Below are 18,121 nucleotides of genomic sequence, written 5' to 3'. Positions count from 1 at the left end.
GTCCCTCTTGGACTTGTGTGACCTTGCTCCTCTCCAGTCACCCTGGCTGTCTTCCCGCTCCTCAGATGTTCCATGCAGCCTTTGCATGTGCTATTCCTTCTTTGCCTGGCTATGTGTGATCTATCCTTCAGGGTTCAGCATCAGCACTACTTCCTCTGGAAGTCCTTCCCTGACCCCTACTCTACATTGGAAACAAGGCTCCTGCTCTTACTTTTCTGCCCTTGAGTCTGCCTGGCCAGGTGTTCAGAGCTCCTCCAGCTGACTTCTCACTCTTTACAGGTGGAATACAAGGACCAGTGAGGGGGGGTGCAAGCCCTGTTGCCTGCTGAAAGGTATCTTGTATGTTTCCTTTAAGCACCTTCCATCATCTGTCATTGATATTCATTTGTGCAGTTGTCTAGTTTCTGTAACCTATACCAAAATTTCAAATCTTTGAAAATGGAGGCCACAAGTCTTATTTTCCACCATCTCCACAGTTTAAAATATAACACAGGACACACAACAGCTGCTTGAAAATGTTTGCCGAGTAAACTGCAAATAATCAATCACCCTTGGCTTTGGGTCTGTTGGCCTAGTGTTTTTTGATGTTGCACTCCTTCAAGCTCACAGTCCAGAACCCTCTAATGACATGGCTGCAGGGAAAGATTCAAGTGTTCCATCTCAGGCTCTATAGAGCACGCTGACCGCATACTTGTTTCTGACTCCTGACTTGTCATGAGCTGAGCAGCTGAAGCTGGCCTCCACAGTATCCCTACAAACCTATCCTACTTATAATTTGCTCTAAAAATTATCCCTAAAGTTAGGGGGGTAAACATTTTATTTGCTTATGGTTCTGTGGCTTAGAACTTTGGGCAGAGCTCAGTGGGGCTGTTCTGTGTGGCATTGTCTGGGGTATTTACTCAACCACATTCGGCTGGTGGCTGGGCTGGGCTGGAAGGTCCAAGAAAGACATTCACTATGATGCTTCTCCATGTCTCCATGTGTTTCTCTCCAAGTAGTTAGTGGCTGTTCAATTTCAAATTCTAAATGTTCATTGATGGAATAAAGGAAAATAATTGACTTGTATATATGAACTTGGTTTCCTGAAGCCTTAAGCTTGCTGATGGAGACAACCAAAGTCCTCAAATCCCAGTCCTTTATTCTTCTCAACCTTCCCAAGTAATCTTCAACTTTTGAAATACTGAAGAGTGCATCACATGTAGAAAAAGTAACTATTATTTTATAAAACTTTTGTTTCAATTGTGCATAGGAATATGAATTCTGCATCACAAAAAAGGCTATTTCTTACTATGTGTTTCAGTCAAAACATGTGAAAGCCCAAGGATTACATATTAAAATTGGGCTTGGTTCAGCTCAGCCCCTTCTTTAGCACCTGTTTCCTGAAAGCTTGTCCAATGCCGCCAGCTCTCTTGCCTTACAGGGTAGAGCAAGGCTTTTGCTACTGGGTTCAATTTTCAACTACTGTGGCCACTCAAAGCCTGTTGGATGTCTTTATTTTAAGACCATCTAGACCATGAGGCTCTGTAAAAGAGTAAATCAACAAAGAGAATATACTTCTGGGAAGCAACTAAGAGTAGCTTCAGTTCAGTCATTCAGTTGTGTCTGACTATTTGCGACCCCAAGGACTGCAGCAGACCAGGCTTCCCTGTCCATTACCAAACCTGGTGTGCTGCAGTCCGTGGGGTCACAAAGAGTTGGACAGAGTAGTTTAGGAGGAACTAAAAGGGCCAGGTCATGGCAGTTGTGCGAATTAGGCATTGACCTCTGGCCTTTGGGATCAGGTAGAGTGAGTTCACAGGTTTGTACAACTCCGTAGTGTGTACAACTCTGTATAACTCTATAGTTGACTATAACAAGTCCTGTTGTTCACTGGGCATGAAAGTCTTCAGTGAGGTCCAGCAGGTGTCTGGCATCTGAGTCACTTAAAACTTGTGGCCCTTTACCAGCCTCAGCCTGACTGAAGGAAGCTGTGATGAAACCTAACAGTTGCGTTTTCCTCAGCAAGCTCCCAAGAGGAAAATTTCTTTTTCACTTTCTGGGGCAGCACCTGTTCCTCCTCCCTCTTTCCCTTCCCATCTCTGCTCCTTCCTACATAAATTTCATTACTGAAAGAAGGCAGAGGGCGATCCCTAGCCTGTCAGTCCAAGCTTCCATGGGGCTGTTTCTCTGCCAACTGGCTGTCACTTCCAGGAACCAGGCACAGCTTGTACATCCTAAGTTTGGTCTGGGAGCAGAGTGTGACTCCCTCTGTTCTGTGTGATGGTAACCCGGGGCCCACATGAGAAGTATGGGCTCCTGCCCATTGCCTCTTTTCAACATCCGATATTTGCCACCTTTCAGTCACAGAGGCATAGTCCAGCCTTAAAATTAAGTCCAAACCCCTTGCCACAGTCTAATGCCCATTAGGATCTAATCCCTGCCTTCCTTGGCAGACTGGGGCCACCAGCTACTTCTCTCTCTCTCTGGGCTCCAGCCATGGCAGACTTGCCTTTGACCTGCCTAAGGCTTTCTTCACTTCAGTTAGATCCTGTTTCTTCTGACTGACCCATTCTTCCCCTCCTTGGATGTCCCCTGCCTCCTGGACTCCTTCCTAGCATGCTTCAGCTATAACTGGATACTTGACTAGATAATGAGCTGTTCTACACCTTTCTCTCTACCTAGACTGTATGCCTCCTGAGGTCAAGGACTATATTCCTGGTTTATATCTCTACTGCTTCATACAAAGCCTGACACATAGCAGGCATAAAATCAATTTTTACTGAGTGAATGACTATTGAATGATAACGTCCTTTCCCTGGGACTGTCCCAGCAGCTGCCCCCCCCCCCCCCCCCGCGAAATCACCTCAATATTTGTTATGTTTTAATCATACAACAATTCACCCTCCCACCTAAACCACTTTTCCCACTACTTGTCTCAGTGTCTGGGTTCAGTCTTCATCCAGATTTGGGGCAGTGGACTTGAACTCATCCCCAAAGCTCTGGCATCACTGACACCAGCCTCTGTTCCTTCCTTAGACAGGGCTCAGTTTGTGAGATGTTCACTGTCAAAAGAGTTGAGTTAAAGATCCCTTCTCCAGGCAACCCCTTTGCCCAGCTTCTCCCTTGAGACTGCAGTGAACAGTAAGCCCTACATGACAAAGCTGATCATACCCACTACTGTGCAGAGCACCCTGACAGCTTCTAGGGGCTTATGGGGCCACCTCAGTCCAGCTTTATCATAGCTCACTGGTATCCCACAGAACTGCAGGCATCTCTGAGAATTCTCATCCATCTTTGCCTAGTATCACATTGTCCTGCATGTCAATTGACTTCAATCCTAGAAGCAGAAACTACTTTACAGGGCAGACAAGACCAAGGGTTGCAAAATGAAACACTTCACCAGCCAATGGGTCCCAGGAATGGTCCCTGTGGCAGATATTGTGGATTGCCTACCCCAAAACCAACCACAACTCCACTCTCCCTTGTTGCAAAGATGGAATCCTCACCTTTCCAGGCTCCCTTGTAGCTAGAGTCATGTGACACCATCCTTGCTGAAGTGCTGTGGCCTGAGGTTCTTAGAAATCTTCCAGAATTCCCTGGTGGTTAAGAATCCACCTGCCAATGCAGAGGATGTGGGTTTGATCCCTGATCTAGAAGATTCTGCATATAGCCAGGCATCTAAGCCTGCATACCACAACTACTGAAGCCCATGTGCCCTAGAGCCTGTGCTCTGCAACAAGAGAATTCACCACAATGAGAAGCCTGCACATTGCAATGAGAAAGTAGCCCCCATTTGCTGCAACTAGGGAAAGCCCACTTGGAGCAACGAAGACCCAGTGCAGGCAAGAAATACAATAAATAAACTAAAAAGTATGTAGAGCTATTGCAGTAAAAGGGGAAAAAAAAGGCAAAAAGTCTTCCTTCCCTGAATAAACAAATGTGGTTCCAGGGGTTTTGACTTTTCCCCTAATCTGGGTCCAGAATGAGGAAGTATCTAGGGGAGTAGCCATCATCAGACATTAAGGGCAAAAGCCACATGCTGAAGGTGACAGGAAAGATAAGAACCACAGCCCTGATAAATTAGCCAAGCTGCCTTTAACTTCTTATTCTGTGAGAAAATTTAACTTCTAATTATTTAAGCCACAGCTGCTCAGGCTTTGTTACATGCTGACAAATGCACACCTAACTGACAGTTATTTTGACTGCTTCTCTCTAACCCTCGGATCACTGGACGACTCCTGCCAAAAAAGTCCTTGCCTGTGTCTCCTCCTTACCCAGCAGCCATGCAGTGACTCCCATCCATAGCCACTTCCTCTGGACCACTGCCTTAGTTCACCCACAGCAGTGCCAACTGTGACGCTTCCTATGGGGCTAGACCCACACCCAGATTGTCAACCCCTCACTGCTGCTGGTAACTGAGGCTCTGTCGCCAGCTGACTCTGGGTCCCTGGCAAGATAAATGTTGTCTTTATGGTTCACAGTGTGATCCAGGCTTGGGCTCCCCAAGGTGTAGGTGGCCCACCCCCTCACCTCTGGACTGCCCCGTTGACCCTTTTTTTGGTCTTGTCCCAAAGTGAAGTTTTTTTGTTTTTGTTTTTTTTAACAATTTAGGCAGAGGGAATGGCCTAAACTAAGATTTAGGCAGCATGGTAGAAAGGGAAAAAATCATTCTAGTTTGCTCAAGACTAAGGAGTCTCCTAGGATGCCGGAGTTTCAGTACCAAAACCAGGCCAGTTCCAGGCAAACCAGGATGGCTGGTCACCCTGGTGGGATGCTCAGAGACCATCAGTAACTCTGTACAGCTGGAACCTGCAGGGTGAGCAACGAGGCTGGAGAGGTGGCAGGGTCAGCTCTCAGCGGTCTCCCTGGGCCATTTAATCCTGACCAGGAAGGGCCATTGAAGAGTTTGAGGCAGGTGTGTAAGTTTCCTAGGGCTGCCATAATAAATTACCACAAACTTGGTGGCTCAAGACAATACAAATTTATTTTCTGGAGGCCAGAAGCCCTAAACCAAGGTGTCAGTGGGGCTGCATTTCCTCCAAAGGCTCCAGAGCAGGATCATTTTCTTGCCTATTCTAGGTGCTGATGGCTCAGGCATCTCTGGGCTTATGATAACATTGCTCTAATCTCTGCTTCCATCTTTAATGGCCTGCCTTCCTTCTGTGTCTCAGCCTTCTTCTGCCTTTTTCTTTTAAGGACACCTGTCACTGGATTCAGGACCCTCTTGGATAATCCAGAATGGTTTTATTTCAAGATCCTTAACTTAATCCTATCTGCAAAAACCTTTTTCCTAAATAATACTCCAGGATGTCTGATTGTAGGTGAGTGACCACACCATCATGGTTATCTGGGTCATTAAGACCTTTCTTATATAGTTCTTTTGTGTAAGCCTGCCACTTCTTCTTAATCTCCTCTGTTTCTGTTAGGTCCTTGCCATTTTTGTCCTTTATTGTGCCTATCCTTGCATGGAATATTCCCTTGATATCTTCAATTTTCTTGAAGAGATCTCTAGTCTTTTCCCATTCTCTTGTTTTCCTCTATTTATTTGCATTGCAATGTTCATTTAAGAAGGCCTTCTTATCTCTCCTTGCTATTCTCTGGAACTCTGCATTCAGTTGGGTATATCTCTCCCTTTCTCCCTTGCCTTTTGCGTCTCTTCCTCAGCTATTTGTAAAGCCTCCTCAGACAACCACTTTGCCTTTTTGCATTTCTTTTTCTGTGGGATGGTTTTGATCACTGCCTTCTGTACAATGTTAACAAGCTTCCATCCATAGTTCTTCAGGCACTCTACCAGACCTAATACCTTGAGTCTATTTGTTACCTCCACTGTATAATCAAGAGATCTGATTTAGGTCACATCTAAATGGCCTAGTAGTTTTCTTTATTTTCTTCAAGTTAAGCCTAAATTTTGTAATAAGGAGTTCATGATCTAAGCCACAGTCAGCTCCAAGTCTTGTTTTTGCTGACTGTATAGAGCTTCTCCATCTTCAGCTACAAAAAAATCTGATTTCGCTATTGATCATCTGGTGGTGTCCATGTGTAGAGTTGTTGGAAAAGGGTGCTTACTATGACCAGCAAAAGGAGAAGAGGGTAGCAGAGGATGAGATGGTTGGATATCATCACTGATTCAATGGACATGAACTTGGGCAAACTCTGGGAGACGATGAGTGACAGAGAGGCCTGGTGTGCTTCAGTCCATGGGGTAGCAAAGAGTCAGACATGTCTTGGCGACTGAACAACATGATCAGCATGTTCTCTTGACAAAGCTCTGTAGCTTTTGCAGTGCTTCATTTTGTACTCTAAGGCCAAATTTGTCTTTTATTCCAAGTATCTCTTGACTTCCTACTTTTGCATTCCAATCCCCTAGGATGAAAAGGACACCATTTTTTGTGATAGTTCTTCATAGAACTGATCAGCTTCTTCAGCATTAGTGGTTGGGACATAGACTTGGATTACTGTGAGGTTGAACGGTTTGCCTTGGAAATGAACCAAGATCATTCCGTCGTTTTTGAGGTTGCACTCAAGTACTGCATTTCAGACTCTTGCTGATTATGAAGGCTACTCCATTTCTACTAAGGGATTTTTGCCCACAGTAGTAGATATAATGGTCATCTGAATTAAATTTACTCATTCCTGTCCATTTTAGTTCACCAATTCCTAAGATGTTGATGTTCAGTCTTGCCATCTCCTGTTATATTCTTTTTCAAAATTCTTTTCTATTATAGGTTATTAAAAGATACTGAATGTAGTTCCCTATGCTATATAGTAAATCCTTGTGTATCTACCTTCTGTGTGGTAATATGTATCTGTTAATCTCATATTCCTCATTTATTCCTCCCCTCCATCTATTGTGGATTTTTGACATTATCATTTAAACCTATTTACCATTTACACAGGCACAGACATACATCCTGACAGGGTTGAATGTTTAATTGCAACAGGTTTTGTATACCAGTTTTTGTTTTTGTTTGTTTTGCTTTTTTGTTTTAAAAACTTTACCTGGAACCCCCCAGGGTGATTTTGGCCTCCCTCAGCTTCTGAGGTCAGAAAGGCCTCCTGGAAGGTGCAGCTTCTAAGATGGGTTGGGAAGCAGTTGGCCAGGAGCAGACAGAATGGGCCAGGGAAGGAAAGTCTTCCGTGGGGAGGACAGCATTCACATAGGTTAAAGAGAAATCCTGTGTGGAACTTTTAAAGATTGAAAGAGCAACGTGGCAGCTTCCAGGGTTTGAGAGAGAAGGGAGAACCGTGAGATGGAGAAGCAAACCGAGGCAGAAGTCCATGGTAGTACAGGCTAAACCAAAGTGGAGAAGCAGTCTTTAAGCCAGAGGTCTTGAAATAATGATCGTTCAGGAAAGGGGCCTGTTTCTCAGTCACTGTATATTTTGTGCTGTTGGAAAGGGAACTAGGGTTGTGTTTGGTCCTAAAGGATATGTGCCCCTTGGCTCAGCAGCGTGAGGGTGGGCAGAGAGAACCGAATCTGAGCCGTCCTTACTTCTCTCTCATCCAAAAGGAGAAAACAGTGAAGCAGAGAGCTTGGGAGTGAGGAGGGTGGAGTAGTCAGGGAAGTTTTTTGGGTAGGCGAGGCCTGAATGGAATGGGGGCCATGCCCCGTTTTAGTCTCATCGCTGGAGCCCCAGGCCCTCACTCTCCCCCGGCAGAGTGGAGAGGTGGAGCCCCACAGCCTTCTGGCTCCTTCCCTCCTGTGTTTGTCTTGGCTGAGAGCTGCCTGAGGATATTTGAAGCCTGTTCTGTCAAGGCAGAGCTGGAGGAGTCAGGACGAAGGATCACAGAGGAGGGAGAGGGAAGGGGCCTGAGGGGGGTTGTTCAGGGGGTCCTCTGACTCCTTGCATGGTGCTCAGCCTCAGCACCATGGAGTGTCCCGGTGAGGTGTCTGAAATCCCCAAGCTCCTTGATGCCCACTTGCTCCAGGAAGGCATTCAAGGACTCACAGTTGCCAGAAGTGTCTCCTGCTCTTGCACTATGACCCGCAGATCTATTCAGACCCTGGCCCTCAAGCTTCCAGGGACTTGGTCCCACTAGTAGGCCCCCCTGGACTGCGCAGGCTGTAAAGGGGCCTGGCTGGCCCAGAGCACTGGCCAGGCCGCGCCAACAACCAACTTCGTCATTCTCAGATCTTGATGCAGTGCTGCCTCCCCCGAGGCCCAGGGTGGACCCTCCCATGTCCTGCTCTGCACAGATGCTGACAGGTCACGTGTCCCACAGCTGAAGGTCTCCCCTGTCTGCCTCCACCATCTGCTGAGGCCCCATAATTATTTCAAGGCCAGTACAGTCTCACTCTGAGGGGAGAGTTCACACAGCCCTGTAATGTAACCCAGGCCCTGGGCTGCTCAGGCAGGGGGTCCCCAGCTGCGTAATGAGCCGCCGGCTTTATTGAACTCCTTGGCTTGGCTCTGACTAATCACCTCCTTTAACCAAGGCTGCCTGGCCTTCTGAGAATCCATTTGAGTACCATTGCTGAGGACTTCCTTCTCCCCAGCACCCCAATTCCTGTGCCTCAAATCTGTTCTCTTCCTCAGATATGTTTAAATAACCAGGATCAGGGCAGGGAGGCCCCCAGGGGTTTGGCCTCTCTCATCCATCTGGGAGAAAGTGTGACTGTCTCAGGTCTGCGAGCCCAAGCAGGATGGACCAGAATGGGCTGCTGCTTTGACTTTGCTGGGGCCACCTCAAGCAGAAGCCAGACCTACAGCTCCCACCCCTACCCCCTTTCCTAAATCCTTGTACTTCCCTTTCACCTCTGTTACTGAAGGCCTATGCCCCAGGAAGGAGGGCCTTAGCTGAGGAGGCATCCAAGAAGAAGTATGAGAAATAGGGTCCTGCTCAGGCTTCAAGACCCAGAACATGTCACGGGCCCAACAGGCACCCCAGGCTTCTCCCTCCTGCCATGCCTCGGCACTTGTAAGGATCCCCAAGATTGAATACTACTCTTATGCTTTTGCATGTTTGTTTTCTGGCCAAGACTGTGCCCTCCCTGTGGACGAGGACTGCCATCTATCCCTGTGTACCCACAAATTGGCCCATAGTAGGTGCTTTAGAAAACATCAAGAAGGGAGTGGGAGGAGATGCTTCAAGAGCTAAGAGGTTTGGTCTGTGCATGAGGGACACGGCATCTGAGATGCTGCTTGGTGTCCCTATGGATCTCCAGGTGTCCCCACCATGTTTATAGCTGAAGTCTCTGGAGGGAAGAGACCTGGCGCATTTAGGAAGCAGTGTCAGTGTGTCGTCAATACTCTAGTGGTTTGGGAATTGTTCTGCTAAGGGTGATCTTGAGGTCAAGGGTCATCCAGAATTCTCTGTCCTGGCTGACTTCCTACTGGCTACACCTAGAGTAGGCTTTGAACCCGTTCTAGAAGGTATGAAGGGTCCATGGGCCCTCTGCCTTCCCACAGTGGTGGGGCTCTTCTGAGACAAGGTCAGGATCCAGGCCCTTCCAGACAGATCTATGCCTGATTCCTTAGGGAGGGTGAAAGGCAGAGGACACCCACAAGTTCAGGCCCCTGCTCAGGCTGACCCACACCATCTCCATTCCCCAGAGGCCTGAGTAGGTGGGAACAGACAGCTGAGCCCTCAGCTGTCCTGGGGAGTTGGTGAGCATGGGTTCCACTCCACCCTCCAGAGAAGGGCATGAAGGGAACAGAGTCAGAGGGAGCCAGATCCAGGGACTGTGGGAGAGAAGGCCCAGGGGGAGAGGACTTCAAAGTACTCCCTGAACAGCTTATAAACAAGCTGAGCTGGTGAGGCGGCCAGCAGGGGCCTTTCTGGAGGGGCTGGAAGCATGCACTGGGCTGTGTGAAGAGCAGAGGACTGGGGTCAGAGAGGGGAAGGCCAGAGCCTGGAGACCCCAGCCAGGCCCACCTCACCCCTCTGCGGCTTGGTTTCTTCCCTCATAAAACTGAGCTCACAGCCACACCTGGGTTCCCTCCGGGACTGGCGTGAGGGTCAGCATGACGATGTAGGTGAAAGTGCTGTGTGGGCGCCAAGCCCTGATCAGATGTTATTTATTATTCTGAGCTGTGTTTTGGTGGGAGACTTGGAAGGGCTAAGAGGGAGAGCCGAGCGTACTAGGGCCCCTTCTTCCCCAGCGCTGTTTTGAGAGTTCTCAGAGCAGAATGGCCGGGAGTGGGGCCTGGGCAGGGGGAGGCCCACAGCTCTCAATAGGACCGGGCTGGGCGGGGGACTTCCCCTCTCCTCCCCCACCTCTGGCCCATGTCCCTCCCCACTCACCTCCCTCCTAGTGGTCTCAAGGGACTCCCAAGAAATCAGCCTCCTTTTCTTAGATACCTGTCTCATGTAATGGGGCTGTGACAGTTTTTCTAAGTCCTGCTCAGAAATGTGTCACTGTCCATTTCCCTTTGTGATATCAAAGGAGGCAGCACAAACCATGTTCATCAAGGGCTGTGCTGAGGCCCAACTCAGAGCAGCTGGAACATGGGTTTATGAAATTACAGGGAATTCAAAGCAGCCGGCGTCGCCTGCTGTCTGGCTTCATTACTGGGACCAGCCTCGGAGGGAAGTTTATTCCAATAATTTAGGGGATTAGGATCTGACACCCTTCATTAGCTCTTTGACATAAGCAGAAAAGACAGATCTTGCAGAATGACCCACAGACAGGAAGGAATTGGCTCAGGGGAGGAGGCAATACCCTGCCCGAGAGGAAGAAGCAAAATCTTCAGGGTGGAGGGAGGGGCACGCCCTTCTACAGAGCAGCTAGAGGTTGGGGTTTGGCCTGAGGGGAGAGTGGTCTGGGCTTGGCACTCAGTTTCTCCATCTGTGAAAAGATTGGGGCCGCACCCCTGTCTACTGCCCCTGGGACACAGCAGCTTGGTTACTGCTCCCCAAATCCTTTGCAGTTGGCCTTGAAAAGGTAACCTCTCTCTTCCCCACCCCCTGGCAGCTTCTGGCTCTTTTCCTGGCTCCTCCAATACAGTCCTTGATGTTTCACAAACTTCTTGTCCAGCTTGTAGAGACTAGAGTCGGGTTGCCCCTTGACAGCAGTTTGACAGCTTGGTGGGGAGGGGTGATTTCAAAGGCCCTGAAAAGTAGGGTCCATGCATTAATGATGGGGTCACATAGCTGTGTGACACAGGGCAAGTTGCTTACCCTATCTTTTCCTCAAATCTAAAATGAAGGTACAGTTTGTTGTGAGGATTAAATGAGAAAATGCACACAGTCTGGCCCACGTTACGACCCCAGGAAATATCCTACTGCTGCTTACCAGGGGTGACCTTCTCCTTCATAAAGTGGGGAGATGACAGCCAACTGGCTCTTCCTGGGTAAAAGCTTCATGGTCGTTAGCGAGGCAGCTCGGCTGCCCAGCACTGTCCTGAGACACTGTGACCACGTAGGTTCTCTTGGAGCGGGGAGTGTGTCAGTCGAGGAGCAGGAATGTGATACGTCCCGGAGCTGGGGGAGCTGGAGCATAGCTGGTATGTGTCTCTGGAATGATTTGGGGAAAATTCACCGAACTTGGAACTTGAGACGCAAACTACCCAGGATAGAAAGATAGGGGGCTGTCCGCACGTCCCTCCACCCTGGGACCTGGTGCTGGGGTGGGAGTCGGCTTACACAGAACAGGCTGCTCAGGCCCGCCCTGGAATGGCCGTGAACTTGTTGTTTTTCCACGTCATTTGCTCTCAGATGTACTATCGGGCCGGCGATGCTAACCCTGCGGCTGCAGGTCCCTCCTTGTAACAAGTGAGTGTGTGTTCTTCGGAGGTGGCCAACGGGAGGAGGGGGCCCGGCTGAGAGGTGGGGGGAAGGGAAGCAAGCCTCTTCATGTAGTACAGTGAGCTTGCGTGTCCTGGAGCCAGCTCCCCCCAAAGCACATGCCATTTCTGGCCCCTGAAGGGGTTAAAGGCCTCCTGGAGTCAAAAACAAGCAGGTGTCCCACCGTGCCAGATACGCCGCCTAAACTGCTTCCAGCTTTTTTTTTTTTTCCTGCAACAAGTCTGTGATCAGCCACAGGACAGAGGAGCCGGCAGCCTGCCTGTGACAGGCGTCAGGTTAGCTCGCTCCCACTCGGGTGGCGCGCCCAGGACATAAATCCAGGCTCTGGCCCCGGTGCGGCTCCTCTCCCGGCACACTCCGGAGAAGGAGCTCCCTTTATCTGAGGCTCCACAGCCCGGCGGACCCCACAGACTCGGTGGAGGCAGCCTCAGCAGCCGCAGCAGCCCAAGGAGGCCCACTGGGGTGGGCAGGGCAGGTGTCTGCAGCCCTGAGGAGCAGAAGGCCCAGGGGGCCCCCAGCCCTGGCGTCCTCTCAGGGGAGGTCTCTGGCCGCCGCAGACCTCAGCATGTGGGCCCTGCGGGGCTGCCGTTCCTGGTCCCGCTGGGGGCAGGGGGCAGCCCTGCTGTTGCTGCTGCTTGGGGTGCCCCCTCGAGGCCTGGCCCTGCCGCCCCTCCGATACTCTCACGCCGGCATCTGTCCCAACGACATGAATCCCAACCTCTGGGTGGATGCCCAGAGCACCTGCAAGCGGGAGTGTGAGACGGACCAGGTGAGTGTGAATCCAGAGGCCTGAGCCAGGCCAGGCAGTCTTGGTGGTGAGGCAGAGTGGGAGCTGGGTGGTGAGAACGACTCAAAACGTGAAAGAACCTGGCCCCAGGCCACATGGACATGAACAGGGTGTGATGTCTTAACTTCGAGGCCTGGAAGAAGAGATGAGCATGATGTCGGAATTTCTCAGGGGCTAGAAATCCTCGGATTCCTGGTCTCAGGTCTGCTGAGGGCTGCTCTGAGCCAGCACTATGCCAGGCACATCAGAGAGACTGGCACAACCCACCCACAGCCTGTCAACAGGTGAGAGAGAAACTCAGGGCACTGCACTGAACTGCACAAGGCTCCAAGGCCAGGGAGGTCAGATCCACATCCATCTGACCACAAAGCTGATGCTTCATCCAGCCTCTGGGCCACCTCTGGGGGTCAGGACCCTGACCCTGACATCAGTGTGGGCTGATGGGGAGGGTGGGCAGGAGTGGATCTGAATAGGCTCTCTGGGTGTCTGTGAGAGGGAAGTGGGCTAGGTTTCAACCTGGGAGATCCCTTAATCCTCCCAGTGCTCAGGGCAGGCCTGGCTCAACCTGGTTCTAGGACAATTCTCTCCCTGCTCCTGCATTCAAGGGTTGTTCCTGTTACTTCTCCCAGGGTGAAGAGCCTGCTAGTACCTGGCACCTGCCTAGGCAGAGGTAATTCCTGACAGTCTGGCAGCTCCTGGGCTCGGACCAGTCTGGGCATCACCAAGAGTGCTCCCTCTGCCAAATGTACATAACCTGAGAGCCCAGACTGGTCCTGGAGAGAGTGGCCTGTCCCTCAGAGAGCCCAGGAGACAATCCCAGCCTCTCACTGTTCATGAGCAATGGGGGAGCCGAGGAAAAGGAAGATAAAGACTGGCTAGGGATGGAAAAGTATTCCTATCTGGCTGAGATCAGGAGGTTGGTTGGCTACATTTGTAGGCAAGGCTGTTTCAGGGGCACAGCCTGGCCTGATAAATCAGGTGGGGCTTGGAGACAGTGAGACTCTGGCTGATTTTATGTTTTGGGGAGAAGCTCCTCTGTGAGGCTGGGGACTTAGCCTATGGATACATTCTGAGCCCTTAAGTAAAAACCATTCTAAAAATTCCCTCCAGGTTTTCTGTGCCCAGAATTACCTTCCCCTTTTCCCCAAGGATCCAGTCTTTCATGGGCCTCCAAGTCCTGAAGGAGATTCCCAGGCCAGAGTCTTTAAGGAACTGAGGGATGCCCGGGCAAGGAGCAGGTTCTCCTGCTGCTCAGCCCCCGCCTGCCCTCACCCCCACTAGGTCCCTCTCCCTCAGAACCCGGCTCTGAGATTTGTCCATCTCTGCCCTAGAGCCTCCCTGGTGTGGCCTAGAAGCCTATGCCAAGCAAGGGCTGCAAAACAAAGTCCCCATTCTGAGCTGAGAGGGAAAAACAGTAAACAAGTCTAGCAGGCAGGCTCCACGCAGCCCTCAGCTGATGCGGCCGCATGAGGCCAGCCCTGGTGGGGAGCAGCTCACAGAGCCATGACCAGGGCTCAGGATTAGGGGCATTGCCCACATCCTGGAGAAAACACCACGTGAAATCCTTGTTTGTGTCAGCCCCAGAGCATGTTGCTAATTTTGAGGAATTAGACTAATGCCTTTCATGGCTCCACAGAGAATCAGAAGGAATTACAGCCTGGCAAGTCCTCGATGACGGCCTGGCTGACCTTTGCCACACAAGGGGACTTTTTTTTTTTTGCTATTGATTTCCCCATGCAAAGTCTCACATGTTGGAACTAGCACGGCCCACAGTGTGAGACCTGATGTCCTGGGCCTACCTTGCCTGCCCTTCCTCTAGGCTTTGGATGAACAGGGGCCAGCATGAGAGCTGCCTGATGTGTACATGTGCATTCCTTATGTACAGGCACAGCTTTGAACAGCTGTCCCAGCAGTGTCTGACTTTTCCTTCTTAGCATTTGGCCAGGGCATTCCCGATGGAAAAGACACAAAGTCAGGCTCCACTGTTCCAGGGGACACCTCACTGTGGGAATGATAAGTTGCAGACAAAAAAACTCATTTCTGAATCCCGTCACCTGGAACTTGAAGTCCTTTCCCACCAGTTCCCAGCTCTGAGGGCTCGAGTGTCACCTCGCTTAGTCTTCACATTCTCATTTCATCTCATGGTAGTAGGAAGACTCCCTCGTGGAGTATGTGATCTGCTTCTTCCCACACTGCTAGCTGTGTGTGGCCTTGGGCAAGTTACCTTATCTCACGGTGCCTCAGTTATCACTGCCTGTGAAGTGAGAATGATGGCTATACCCATTGTAATGAGCATGAGATAAGTTGACAGTTGTAAACATTATTAGAAGAGGGCCTGGCAAATAGTGGGAGCTATGAATACATTAGTTATTATATCAAAATGATTTTCTCATGATAGGTGAGCACATATTAGTTCCCTTCCCTGTAAACCATGGGGGAAGGTGGGGGAAGCCTGTGCTCTCTTCCTTCTCCTCCTTGCTCAGACCTCTCCATCTGGCTCTCCCCAGGAGTGTGAGACCTATGAGAAGTGCTGCCCCAACGTGTGTGGGACCAAGAGCTGCGTGGCGGCCCGCTACATGGATGTGAAGGGGAAGAAGGGCCCTGTTGGCATGCCCAAGGAGGCCACATGCGACCATTTCATGTGTCTGCAGCAGGGCTCTGAATGTGACATCTGGGATGGCCAGCCAGTATGCAAATGCAGAGATCGCTGTGAGAAGGAGCCCAGTTTTACCTGCGCCTCCGATGGCCTCACCTACTATAACCGCTGCTACATGGACGCTGAAGCCTGCTCCAAGGGCATCACACTGGCTGTTGTCACCTGCCGCTATCACTTCACCTGGCCCAACACCAGCCCCTCGCCACCGGAGACCACTGTGCATCCCACCACGGCTCCCCCGGAGACCCCTGGGCTGGACGCCACGGCCCCAGCTCTGCTCAACCACCCTGCACACCAGTCAGTCACCGTGGGTGAGACAGTGAGCTTTCTTTGTGATGTGGTGGGCCGGCCCCGGCCCGAGATCACCTGGGAGAAGCAGCTGGAGGACCGGGAGAATGTGGTTATGAGACCCAACCATGTACGCGGCAATGTGGTGGTCACCAACATTGCCCAGCTGGTCATCTACAACGCCCAGCCCCAGGACGCTGGCATCTACACCTGCACGGCCCGCAACGCTGCTGGCGTCCTGCGTGCTGACTTCCCACTGTCGGTGGTCAGTGGGGGTCAGGCTTCAGCCACCGCAGAGAGTAGCCCCAATGGCACGGCCTTCCCCACAGCTGAGTGCCTGAAGCCGCCTGACAGTGATGACTGTGGTGAGGAGCAGACCCGCTGGTACTTTGACGCCCAAGCCAACAACTGCCTGACCTTCACCTTCGGCCATTGCCACCGCAACCGCAACCACTTTGAGACCTATGAGGCCTGCATGCTGGCCTGCATGAGTGGGTCACTGGCCGTGTGCAGCCTGCCTGCCTTGCAGGGGCCCTGCAAGGCCTATGAGCCCCGCTGGGCCTACAATAGCCAGACGGGCCAGTGCCAGTCCTTTGTCTACGGTGGCTGTGAGGGCAACGGCAACAACTTTGAGAGCCGTGAGGACTGCGAGGAGTCCTGCCCCTTCCCTCGGGGGAACCAGCGCTGCCGGGCCTGCAAGCCAAGGCAGAAGCTTGTCACCAGCTTCTGTCGGAGTGACTTTGTTATCTTGGGCCGAATCTCCGAGCTGACCGAGGAGCCCGATTCAGGCCGTGCCCTGGTGACTGTGGATGAGGTTCTAAAGGATGAGAAGATGGGCCTCAAGTTCCTGGGCCGGGAGCCGCTGGAGGTCACTCTGCTCCACATGGACTGGACCTGCCCTTGCCCCAATGTGACAGTGGGCGAGATGCCACTCATCATCATGGGCGAGGTGGACGGCGGCATGGCCATGCTGCGGCCCGACAGCTTTGTGGGAGCCTCGAGCACCCGGCGGGCTCGGAAGCTGCGTGAGGTCATGCACAAGAAAACCTGCGATGTCCTCAAGGACTTCCCAGGCTTGCAGTGAAGCCCCCTGCCCCTCCCCAGCCCTCTTTCTGATCCTCTTCTACTTACCCATTCCTGGCGCCCCTCAGTCAGCAAACTGGGCAAGGTCAGATTAGACAGTCTTAGGCCAACAGGGGAATATCAGTCAATGCATCAGAAAAAGGCCACCAGAGGATTTTAAATCAGCTTCTATTCTTTGGGTTTGATAATTGGGGGGGGCATGTCTTTTTAGGTGAGGGGGACAAAAGAAGTCAACCGACATTTGCAGGTTATTCCTGATGACCAGTCTCCTCTGACTTTGTTATCTTCTTTTGACTGACCACTCCCTCCCCTGGCTCTCCCAGACTCCCTGCCCCTAGCCAGACTCCCAGGCAGGATTCTAGAGATGGCGGCTGGCTGAATGATGGTCACAGGAATAATTGAATGAATTGGTTTGCTAAAAAGGTAGGTGGGAATAGAAAGGAGGGCCCCAGAACTAATTGGATAAACTTCCCACAGCCCTCCAGAGCACTACGAACAGAGACCACTTCATGGCGAGGGTTGTGGGAAGCGGGAAGCAGGAGGCATGATCCAGCCCAGTGCACAACTTGCCTTAAGGGGAGGCTGCCAAGCAAGCAAGTCCTTTGGGTGGTGGCCAGCCTGTGCTTTGATCACGTTGGTCTAGAAGTCTCTGAGGCCACCATAGTGCAAGCAGAATATGTTTGTCGTGCTTCTTCTCCCTGGCCTTATTGATTGGTATATTGATGTTTGATTTGTTGATTCAGTTTTATTCAGTCCAAGTCAGTGGACATTTTCTGAACATTGACTGGGTGCCAGGACCACAGAAAGATGTTAGTTACTGCCCAGCTCACAGTGATTGAACACAAATGTCCAGATCCCAGGGCTCTCCCAGAAGCAGATTAATGGCTGGTGCTCCCAGCTGGCAAAAGATCCCTTTATCAGATAGTGTGATCTCAGTTGCCACTGGCTTCCTCAGACATAAAGTCAACAGAAGCCCCAGGATCTGTTTTGATGGGAAGAGAAATAAAGGAGGAATAGCAAGGCAGGGAAGTGGGTTGGTGAAAGAAGAAGGAAAGAGGGAAGACCGGGAGGTAGGCTTCGGAAGGGAAAGGAATGCTGCTCGATGCTGCCATCTGGTGGTGGTCTCCAGAGCTGCAGGGACCTAGAAGGAGGCTCTAGGTGTGGACTGGGAGGGCCAGTTTGAGGATGTGGCAGCTTGTTGATTTCTGTTTCTGGACTTCCAGGACAAGTCCGCTACCCCACTATTAGATTTAGGATTTGAGAAAGCCACTGTCAGCTCTTCATCTACCCCTCTTCAATCCTCATCCTTCATTATGTCCATGCCCCTCCAAAGCTGAAGAAGGTCACTGTGGGGCATTCTCATTTCTTCCTCAAATGTGGGGGGAAGATGTCAATTAAAAGCTCATAGTATCGACAGCCCTTCCCATGTGGTTCGCTTGGGCTGATGTGTAGGTGGGAGCGGGGAGTGCTGGGCAGTGTCATTTGCTTTGGTGACCTACCTAGGGGGGAGCACAGGGGGAATCTGGCCAACTAGATCCCATTTGAGTGATGGAGAGACACTGCTAACACTCCACCCATTT

General features: G+C 51.1%; 1 protein-coding gene across 2 annotated transcripts in view; it reads left to right on the top strand.

The window, feature by feature from the left end:
* Positions 1-16,542, top strand: part of WFIKKN2 (WAP, follistatin/kazal, immunoglobulin, kunitz and netrin domain containing 2) — a 36,009-nt gene extending 19,467 nt beyond the window's left edge. Inside the window, exons 1-2 of one of the 2 annotated variants that reach the window (XM_061141103.1) lie at positions 12,264-12,496; positions 15,022-16,542. In XM_061141103.1, the coding sequence (XP_060997086.1) occupies positions 12,293-12,496; positions 15,022-16,542 (1,725 nt within the window). In that variant the 5' untranslated portion in view covers positions 12,264-12,292. Of the gene's footprint in view, positions 1-12,263; positions 12,497-15,021 lie in introns of those variants that run through there. The other variant, XR_009692726.1, reaches the window with a different exon arrangement.
* Positions 16,543-18,121: the final 1,579 nt, after the last annotated feature.

This window comes from Dama dama, chromosome 5, assembly GCF_033118175.1.
Source record: "Dama dama isolate Ldn47 chromosome 5, ASM3311817v1, whole genome shotgun sequence".
Taxonomy (NCBI): Eukaryota; Metazoa; Chordata; class Mammalia; order Artiodactyla; family Cervidae; genus Dama; species Dama dama.
The sequence above is the reverse complement of the archived record's forward strand: the minus strand, read 5'-3'. Positions and strand labels throughout refer to the sequence as shown.